Raw genomic sequence first — 11493 nt, 5'->3', positions numbered from 1 at the left:
AATCAAGTTGAATTATTACAGCTGCTCCATTCTGCTATCTACATAGTAATGTTGATACTTTACTTTACGTTTCGAGCCTTTATATCAGATATTGCCATAGATTGACTACTTTATCAACACATCCTCAGGTATTTGACATAGCAAAATATTAATTGAATTTATAATGATCGTTTTCATCTCACAACTGCAGGGTATAGTATGTTTGTGTTTATTGTTTGAAAGATTGCTTCAAACACATGAGCCAGAATTGTGGTCACATTTTCGGAATATTGATGTTAATCCGTAAGTACTTTAACTCTCTTATTTTGAAATAAATCATTTGAAACTTCTATTACCTTCCAAGGTTACGTTTGGTGTTTAAATGGATAATGAGAATCTTCAGTGGGCATCTTATTCCTCAACAGCTTCTGATTTTATGGGATTTGGTAAAGTATTAATAAGTATATATTATGCTCATACTACTCATAATTTTTGTATATATTAGATTTTAGGATACGATTCATTGGAAATTGTGCCATTGCTTGCAGTAGTTATATTCAGCTTTAGAAGAGAAAGTTTGATGCAGGTGAACATTTGTTTAAATTGAATCAAATAATAATTAATCAACATTAATTGTATTTGTTTCTACAAGGTTCAAATCAGCAAACAATGGAATCAGTTGTAGCAGATCTTTCATCTGTACGAGTTCTGCCATTAGTCCAAGTAGCACTTGTTCGGGAACACATGAATGAAAGAATAATAATTGGAATTTAAATTTATAACTAATTTATATACTTAAATGAACATCAAAACAAGTAACATTATTCTTGAATTGTAAAATTAGCGATTGATTGGTTTCCTTTGCAAGCAGTAAATTTGAAATATAAGACTTATTATGGAATAGATTTTTTGTTGTTAAAAACTAATAAGAAACATTAAATATTGCCTTACTAAAGTACTCACCCATTATTATTGTAGAGGCACTAACCATTTTAACGTTTTACGTTAACGATATTGCACAGACATTAAAATGCACCACCACTATATTATTATATTGTCTAGGACCACTATTAAATTGCAAATGACATTTTGCAATGTTTAAATTTTATATTCAACTAATTTTATAACGTTGGTGACAGCAATTTGGCGCGCAAATTCTACTTCACTTTAAACTTGCTAACTCCTCTTTTGACATTTCATCTGACAAGCAGTCAGATTTGACGGTTATAAAACTAGTATTATTATAAATCATGCCTTCATATTGGATGTTAAAATCAGAACCCAACACTTATTCATTTAAACAAATGGAAACAGACCAAATTACATCTTGGGATGGCGTTCGAAACTACCAAGCTCAAAATTTTATGAAAACAATGAAAATTGGAGATCAAGCTTTTTTCTATCATTCTGTATCTGACAAAGAAATAGTTGGTATAGTGGAAATTATCAAAGAACATTACATGGCAGATGATCCTAAATTTGGAATGGTAGATGTGAAATTCATCAAACCACTAAAAAATCCAGTAACACTTGCAATGTTGAAATCGAATCCCCAATTGAAAGATTTACTCATGTTGAAACAGTCCCGATTATCTGTTTCGCCAGTTTCTGAAAGCTGTTGGTTGGAAATTATGAAAATGAGTAAAGATAGTTAGTATATACTATGTATTGTAATTAATTAAATGTTTTAACATTTTTGTTTGTATGTTGTATATAAAATAAAAAATTAAATCATGTTTAAGATTATATTTTGTTGATTTCATCATTACATTATTTGCTATTTGTATTTACAGTGTTAAATTTATATATAAGGTATAAGAATATAAAGCTTTCATATATTTTCATAGGATTAAGCTGTACTTTGCATACAAACTCATTTGTTTACATCCTAAATATCCTTTTAAAAATTAGCCGGACAAATAATTATGTGGAGATAACGTATTACTAATTAGTTTCAGAATAGTTTATATGGCATTTGACAAGCAAAATTATTGAAGAATCAATGGTACAATTTTCAAGATCAAGACTATGCCATATTTTATTCTTCATACATTATCTTTATAATTATTTCAGTATATCTTATGAATTGTAATTTCAATTCTGGCAGTGGTATGTGGTTATATTCATAACTTTATAAAACTCTTGAAAAATTGTAATTACATATCTTTATGAATTTGTATGAATTTCAATATATATCTCATAATAATTAATAATACATAAATATAGATTCTACGTAGATATTTGATCATTAATAAATTTACTTATATTGGCTTTAAATTTTGGAAGACCGAGGATGCACAATTTTTTGTATGTATGTACCATATAAATTTTTGGAATATATATAATTGACATAACATTAGTTATATATTTCATATGTACATTATCTATTCTACTAAAAATTTAATATAGAAACATTTATACATATAAAAATACTAATCTAAACTACTTAAGTATTACAAAAATATTAAGACTATTCGATAATGCTTAAACTTTTTTTTTAATTACAAATGACTAACCAGTGGTATTTGTTGTTATTCGTGGTATATAAAATCATTACACACTTGCAAATCAGCCTGTCCACTAATGTATTGTATATAATGTGGATAATTACGTTACATCTTAACTTCATAGAATGATATCTAACAAAGCACTGGCACTAAATAATTAAAAAGAAATCTATAAACATATTTTATCTTATATTCCTACAATGCAGTTGTCTAGTGTATAGTATTGTAAAAATAGTATGAATTGTGATATGTTATTACATGTATATATTTTTATCAAGTGCATTGGAAACAGGCCAAAATGCACCTGAAGCGTATTTCTTAGTTTTCCCCTTCTATACACACTTTATAACGTAGTTTCATTAATTTGTTTTTTTTTTGGCTTTTTGTTAAAATTTAACTTATATAATAATGTAAAATTATAAGCATTAATCTTAATATACTTACAATTACAATCAGAACAACTGGGCTCTTTAGTAACAATTGATAAATATCTTTTTATTTTAAACATTGAGTATAAAATTCGTATCCCAATATAAACAAATGAAGTATTGCAAATGCAAAGAACTATGCTTTTCCCCTTTTTTAATCGATATAATAATATTTCTTGTCTTTTATGTAATTTAGAGGTACTGGACAGTTGTGAATAGTTAAATTTTTATACTAATTATAATGAATAATCTACATATTAGGTACATTTTACACATGAAGTGTTATGAAAGACTATATATACAAAGGATTTTAATATCTCATACCACTTACATGCTTTTTTGATATTGCAATTTTTATGCAACACACGATCGTTTCTGCTACTTTTTATTATTTATAAAGTGTTAAGTAAGGCTAATACTTATTTATTCGCTATCAACACATTTATTTGCTATCTTAGAAAATAATAGAAGTTTTTTGCAAAATGGAAATATGCTTCTATTAAGTTCATCTAGCAGCAATGCCAATCATTGGAAAGAATAATGTTTTCATAAGTATACAACCGCGTCTAGTATCACATTGCTCTTCGCACAATCTGCTCGGTATAACACCGCGGTAAGTTTTTTTGTCAAGCCTCGCTATTGTAACTTACCGAAACCAGAAGCCCTCAGAAATGTACGTCTCTGACATCCGTCGGTGTCACAGACGTAGTCTGGTTGCGGGAACCTGATTTGCTCTCTGATTTTTGTTGATTGGAGAAAGTATTTCTATCACTTATGTCTGATACGCGGGTTTTCTGGCCGTCGAATGAAGCAGAATCGCTTGCACTACCAATACTGTTTCGAGGTGCCCCAGCGGATACAGAAATTGACTGAGAGGACGTGGCGGACGGAGATGTATTCTGCGTTTGGCTGGCCGTCCACTCCAGTACTAGGCGATTAATGCGTTCCCAACAAGAATGGATGAAATCCTATAATAGATAATTAATATAAGTATAAAAATGCGCATAAAATATGTAATTTAGAACACATATGACATAACTAATAAATATAATGCATATTCTTTATTAATCATTCGAAGATACTTTATGAAATTTTCGATTCAGATTTGGACCATAAAAGTACTAGATCGCTCCACCGCCGCTAAATCAAAAGCTGCTGGTACTATGGAGCTTTTTTACCATATCACATGCATTTCAAATGATCAGAAATAAAATCTAATTGAAATTTAACTAATAATACAATTCAATTCTGAATTTTAATCATGGATATCATTCCTTGAAATTACTTATTATAAAACTAACTGAGATGGCCACATAATGTAACAAAATATTAATTCCGTTGATGCATTTTATATTATACTCAGATAAAAACACTCGTTTATATAAACATAATTACCTGTTCTACATTAATAATATCATGCAGGGAATCAATGAAAGCAGCCATAGTAAGGCCGCTACGGCTGAACCATTCCATGCCGCTTAGAGCTTCCACAATGCTAGCCGCACATATTGTACTGGGTGTATATTGCGAGAATCCGTGATCTGGAAAAACAGAAAACATTAACATTTATATTTTTGAATTAAATAAAATATTCGAATCTTGCTTTATAAAAAAAATTCTAACGCTTAGATAGCAAACACTGGAATTTTTATGAACTGAGCAAGAGCCTAATTGAAAAATTAAGTAAATAATTGTTTGAGTGAAAAAGTAGGACTTATATTCTTAATTATATATATATATATATATATATATATATTATATATATATATATATATATTATATATATATATATATGTGTGTGTGTGTGTGTGTGTGTGTGTTCGGAAACAAGAAAAGTGACAAAGAAAAGGTATGTTATGCACGGCGTGGAATGGTCACGGACGCAAAAAAACATTGGCATAATCGCAGACGTTTCGCCGACAATTTTAATTATTCTCACACACCGAGTTAATCAATAGAGGATCGTAAAATCAAAAATTATGGAGGCGAACCGTAAAGAGAGCTTTTTGAATTGGCAGGCTAAGAGCTTGCGGGCAGAAAATGAATTTGGTATAAAATCCATTGAAATACTATAAATATTAAATAAAGTTTTCACTCAGCTTTATTAGCAACTATTATTTCGTAGCAAGCTCTATCTCGTAGCTTTCGCTTTTTCTTACAATCAGCGCCTGAATCTGCAGACAGGGTGAGAGACGAACCCACGCGTCGGCGCCTCCGATGATGTGAAACGAGATAGTTAAAGGAGATCGCACTAAACAGAGTGCGGCATGTAATTTAAATCTCCGTCGAAATTGCTCAATAATTTGATGTTCGCGCAGAACGAATTCGTCGGCGTCCGATCCGCGGGCGAATGTAGACAAAAGTGCCGAAAATGAAAACTGGCACACGGGGCACGATATGAGATAACGAAGAAGATAGTTGGTCGAGAGCAAAAGGAACGGCCGACATGAAATTGGTACAGTGAATTTTGAGAGGCGTGACCTTGAATCAGCCAACATGAGAACTGATATATTTTTCGCAGAAAATTTTCATTTTAAATTGATATTAAATTATCAATTATTAGTTTTACTAATATATTCTTGTCACTGTTGATATATATTTCAGGCTTATTCGTTCAAAATATAAACTATAGTTTTATATATTATATAAAATCAATACAAGAAGTATTAAACTAGAATAAGTAGCAAAATATTTAATTCCATATAATTTGATTATAAGAATTTTATCCCTCCACACACTTCTATTTTTTTCACGATGATATAGGGTTAATTGTTGACCGTGTCGGCAACTAGCCGTGTAATCTAGTTGTTTTGTTTGAGATTTGGCATAACCATGCACGAAGATCTTATTATGAATGATTATAGATCTCTATTATCAGTGCCTTGCAGAAAAGATATCACTAATTTTAAGTAGTTCTGTGCACGCATTTCGACGGTAGGTACTTTTAATATTAGGGTGCGTGATTATTTCAAAAACATATAACTAGTAGATCTGGGATCTCATTTTTTAATATGAAAAACATTGATGAAAAAAAATCGTATAAAAATATTATTTTTGTGAAGCTTTCTTGTTGAATTCACTAGGAATAAATGACAGCAAAAAATTAAAAGTAGTAATTTGCTTACTTTGTTAAATTAACGTAATTAATTTAATAAGAAACCCATCATATATGAAAGCTGGTAACCGGCGTGGACCAACGCACAAATCAAGCAAATTGAGATACAATGAGAATATGTTTTTTTTTCACTAAATAATATTGCTAAACTATACAATATATAATAATACGTTAATATTATATCTGTGGCATCTAAAAATCAGCTCCGACTCTAAAGTTTTTTAAAGTTTTATGAAAACCCAGTATCGACTATGGAGCTTCTATTTCATTTATATAATTAATTAATATAAAGATTAATGATAAGGAATGTGTAAACTAATTGAAAATAAAATAAAAATATTTTAGAAAATAGCTAATTTTTCGACTTGGTTTAATGGCAAAGTATATTTGAAATGGTTGACATATGTTGTAAAAGACAATACATTTTTCACAATAATATGAAATAATTTTGAAGCTGGTTTAAATCAAGTTATTTCATTCATCCATTTTTGTAATATATTCATTAACGAGTGGCGAGTTTGCGATTTGAATTCCATTGTGCGAATGAAGTCCGGAGGTAAGAGGTGGTATGGTATAGTAGGCGCCCACACAGTTCAGACCGGGCCAAAGCACACGTACGCCGGCGACGCGTGAGAACGTGTTCCCATATAGCGCTCTGGCCGCTGCTAACTGGTCCTCAGTCCTCAGTCCTTAGCCTTTCCACCGCCGTGCAAAAACCGCCAGGAATGCAACAAAGCGAAATAACGCGTGCTCCACCAATGATCATCACCAACACGCACAATGCACACTTTCAAACGAAGCGCTCGACACTTATTGATTCAACAATTTTATGCGATTTTCAGAAAACAACAAGTAGGTAAATAGATTAAAATAATAGTAACACAAATTTTATTAAAACAGCATGGTAACAATTTTGTATTTAGATTTTATCATTTTTTTAAATTTGAAGTGTTCACATGCTCAGTAGCCCGTTGCCATATATCAATCATTACATCTTGAATTTTTATACGAATGAGAAACGAATTAGACGTCTGGAAAAGACTTAATTTTGTAAACAATCCATCGGCGTAGTTATAAACTACTTCAAATACAGTCATTTCAAAATTCCAAATATTTACTAAAGACCACCCATATTGTGTGAACCAAAAAATTGTTAAAATGAAATAAACTGATCAATTACAGTTGAAGCAAGAAGATATATAACTAAGAAACGTATTTTTGTAGACAACATATGGAATTATATGTAAACAACGTACAATTTCTAGTTATCTCACAAAATATAGCACACTGATAAAAACTTAAGAGTGCTTCTCATTGTCACAATCTACCTTTCTTATCTGTTGTCAAAGCATTTCAAATTCTACCAGTATCCAAATAATAAGAAATTTAATAATAAAAAATATTTATAATAATTGTAATCATCAATAAAATAATGAATTACTAAAAAATATAGGACTTTTTCTGTGTTTTCTTTTCGAGGTCCGAAAGTTTTAGAAGCAAGTCGATAAATAGTTTTGCGCACAAGAGTTATTATCGAATTCTGCGAAAGCATATAAAACCGGTCCTTCACTGTTTTAAGCCCGGCGCTAGTAATAACCTCAGACCGATTCCAATTTGGGTTTTGGGGGGATTTGGGATTTAGGACCATATCCCCGCCGAAAGACAGAAAGCGAAAATCGAACGTGCGCAGATCAGGCGAAAATCTCATATTCAATATCACGTTGTATAGAAATATTTTATTCATTAAAATTCGTCAAAAATTAATAATTAAATAACTGTTAAATTAATAAATTTCAATTATTAAAAATCTCTCAGTTTATACTACTGTCGAATAACCCAATAACTTATTCAAAAATAAGCATATGTTTAGGGACTTTGCATCATTCACACATTTTAATGCCAGCTGATTAATAATTTCCGCTGAGAATATTCTTGTAAACGCCCTTGAGTTTTTTATCGACAGAAACATATGCACATACAAATTCAGATTTTTTGTGTGAATGAATTTTTTCTGCATAATCTGGTCTGGATAATTTATATTAATAGAATCAATGAAAATGAATGTTAATATTTGAAAGTATTATTCTCATTTAAAATCATTGACTTATAAAATTTTGATGAAGCAGATTCGACATCCATCCAAACGATTTAGCCAAAAATTATTCGCTGATCTCATCTGACTTTTATAACTGTTCTTTTGTATTATTTTTTAGTATTTATATTATATTCATAATAGATTTACAATGTTAAATGTTACCCCTTTTTTATATTTCATTCTTTTTCTTTTACAAATCATTTATCCAATTTCAGCTCGATTTCTCATACGTGCTACTTCAGCGAAATGCTCGTGTTGTCGAATTTCATATTAACTCCTGATTATAATTGTGCTTTTAAATGGTTTTATATTGCTATCGTAAAATAAATGATCACGTTTTAAAAGAGATGTTGACGAATTAAATTGAAGTATAAACATAATAAAAAACGAAACGTATAATCAAGTTATGAAATAAGCAGGCGTTAATATGTCCACGGATAAGAACAGAGCAAAAACTAAAAACTTATGAATGACATTGCAGCCGGAGCGAACGAGAGGCATGTATGGGTTAGAGGAGAGCGGTGACCACACACGCAGGCGCCGCGCTTTTCCATTCATAAAACTTGAAAGCTCCGATTGGCCGTGTAAAAAGCTCCGCGCGACATGCGAATGGGAAATAACTAGATCGAATTAATTTAGTGACGAAAATGCAAAGTGAGTATATAATAATTTACAAAATCATATTTACAAACTGTGATTGACGAATATACACGTCATGGAGGAGTGGCACAATTTTTGGTATTTTTGTTTTTGTTTTATTTTTCATAGCAATCTATACGATAAGTTTAGCAACAATTTAATTAACTTCCCGAAGGAAAAGTTTATGTTTTCATCAAAAAATCCGATTCGCTAATTTTATGTTTTCTCGACGTTTCAAGCCATTCTGAATCGAATGAGACCAAATTTGGAAAAAATATGTGTGTGTGTGTGTGTGTGTATGTAAACAGATTTTTTGCCGTAAATCGACGTTTTCTCGAAAACGGCTGGGCCGATTTCAAAAATTTAAATGCCATTCGATGTATCTCGACGAGAACTATTGTTTGTCAGTTTTGATGATCGGCCAAGCCGTTTCTTTGCAATTTGAAAAAAAGTGTTAAACTTTTCGTCCACATTTAAGCTCATCCTACCGAACCGATTTAAAAAAACCAAAAACTGTTCGAAAGATATTAGTTGGGAATGGTACTGATTAATTTTAAGTGAAAATCTACCGAGCCGTTTTCTTGTAATTAACTGTTGAAAAAAAAATTTAAGCCGATTTTTATGGATTTTTTTAGCGATATATACCATGGTCTTATAGAACTTTGACGAAAAACAGTGACGTTTTGCTATTAAAATTGAAATTTTTGAAAAATCCAAATTGTTCAGAATATTTTGAGGATATGACTGCATAAATAGAGCAGTTGTAAATGGAGTTTTACCTTGAGACAAGTTGCATGAACTTTCAACATGTAAAAAATTTAGTTATTTAAATAATAGTTCTCACTGTTTGATTTAAAATTGTTTTTCTTCAATTTGTCAAAATCTTTCAATAACTATATCGGTTGTATATCTGTAAGTGTACAAGAATAGTACAAATTCCAAAAATGTATATAAAAAAGAGATTCAATTTTTTTACTTTCACCGTATTTCCGTTATTTACTTTTGCATTTTAGTTTTTGTGAAGATCATTCACATACTCTGTACAAATATTCCTTATCTGGATGATTACTGATGTCTGCATCCTTATCTTGGCCGCGATAAATAATTTTATGGTCGCGTATCCTTTCAAATAGATCCATATGGTATAAAAATTGTGTGAAGAAAGTATGAGTTATTAAGGCGCTTTGGTATCAAATAAAGTACTTTGAAAATGATTTATTTAGGACTATAATAAAAATGTCTTTCACATGACTATTTATGAGATTGGTTTGATAAAGTATTATCGACTTCTAATGTCCTTTAATTTGATGCATTATATAGGAAAACATAATTTTGTATTCGTCAGCTCTTGTGCTATTAGATCAAGGAATGCTCATTCTCGTTTCATGAGCATTTGGCGACAGTAATGCGAGTCGTGAGGTTTTGCAGTTTTGTATTGTTTGGTTTTTGCTGTGTTGTGTTCGGCATTTCACTCTTATTATGCGTGCCCATTCTCATATTGCAGAACACTAAAGCGAATCAAGTTATTGTATTTCCATCAGGATTATTATGCCTATTAACCATACTGCTGGAAAGTGCGCGGTATGCAGACAGATGCCCTTAAAAAAGCCTAAGATAAAAAGATTTGAAAACATTTATTTATGAGAATAAACTTTTAAAAATAATTTTTATTTAATCCTTATTCAATCAATAAATATCACCTTCTAGCACATATATTATTTCGCGTACTGATTAACAATCTCGTATGTGAGTCTAATAATGAATTCGTTTTCTTTCATACACCGACGATAACTTAATGTCAACGACGGTAATATCTCGTTAATACTCTAAGATGTTTTTAACGCATTATCGCCAGAATCGTAATTTATGGCATTGAAAGAGGTATTCCAACAGATCTGTGTATGTGGACTGCCGTGGGGCGGTCGTGTCTTGACCCACAGAGACGAGGCGCCGGGGGCTCGCTCCCACGATACAGGACTTCGTGCGAAGCGCGGGCTGGTGTGCCCTTATCTCGGGAGGGTTTCGTATCCGAATTAAAATTATCGACTCGTATATTAAGCAGGTCGCCAATTACTAATTAACACATACAGTAGGTAATAATCAATACATTTTATGTAAAATCTTGGAGGACAGCTAGAGGCTTATTTTATTTATTTAAATATATAGCTCACAGATTTCTCCAAGAGGACTCAAAAATACAATTATTTTACATAATGAATACAATTAGAATATATACAAAATTACAATATATAATTAGTAACATAAAATGCTTAAGATAAAATTACATATAATGCAGAATGTAACAATAATATTTATAAACAGAATAAGATAAAATAATGAGATATTTGAAAAGAAAATAAAAAGGTTAACTTGTGCAGATGGAGATTATTTGATTAGGTGAAGTGTTGTGAATATCTATTTCATTATTAATTAAGTTAAAGTTAGACGACATAAGTGAAATAGGCGAATTTAAGAAAGAATTAGATTTAGGAGTAGGATAATTGAAAAATAATTGTGAGCGCGTAGATAGTCTAGGAACATTAAAGGATAGTTGATTAAAAATAAGAGGACAGTCTATAGAATTATTGCAAAGCTTAAATAAGAACATAATTGTACGGATAAATCGACGTGAGGCAAGGGAAGGAATACCAAATTCTTTTAGTAAAGTGTTGTGGTCAAAGCCACGTTCAAGGTAAATTTTATATGTTTTATAATAAAGGTATTTCAGAA

General features: G+C 30.8%; 2 protein-coding genes across 2 annotated transcripts in view; one reads left to right on the top strand and one right to left on the bottom strand.

Moving 5' to 3' along the window:
- Nucleotides 1-1229: 1229 nt before the first annotated feature.
- Nucleotides 1230-1634, top strand: LOC113373434 (thymocyte nuclear protein 1-like). The gene has a single exon (XM_026613728.1). The coding sequence runs from the start codon at nt 1230-1232 to the stop codon at nt 1632-1634; it is 405 nt and encodes a 134-aa protein (XP_026469513.1).
- A 1438-nt stretch (nt 1635-3072) lies between these two features.
- Nucleotides 3073-11493, bottom strand: part of LOC113372496 (G1/S-specific cyclin-D2-like) — an 86451-nt gene continuing 78030 nt past the window's right edge. The window contains exons 4-5 of the mRNA XM_026612832.1: nt 4310-4455; nt 3073-3882 (exon numbers count right to left, since the gene is read on the bottom strand). Of these exons, the coding sequence (XP_026468617.1) occupies nt 3580-3882; nt 4310-4455 (449 nt within the window). The 3' untranslated portion in view covers nt 3073-3579. The remainder of the gene's footprint in view (nt 3883-4309; nt 4456-11493) is intronic.

This window comes from Ctenocephalides felis, unplaced genomic scaffold (genome assembly GCF_003426905.1).
Source record: "Ctenocephalides felis isolate EL2017-DRISC unplaced genomic scaffold, ASM342690v1 CF-g0.4_SCAFFOLD_01604, whole genome shotgun sequence".
NCBI lineage: Eukaryota > Metazoa > Arthropoda > Insecta > Siphonaptera > Pulicidae > Ctenocephalides > Ctenocephalides felis.
The sequence above is the reverse complement of the archived record's forward strand: the minus strand, read 5'-3'. Positions and strand labels throughout refer to the sequence as shown.

Bases quoted from the DNA above. Each gene is read 5' to 3' on its own strand.
- LOC113373434 (XM_026613728.1), top strand. From the start codon at position 1,230: ATGCCTTCATATTGGATGTTAAAATCAGAACCCAACACTTATTCATTT.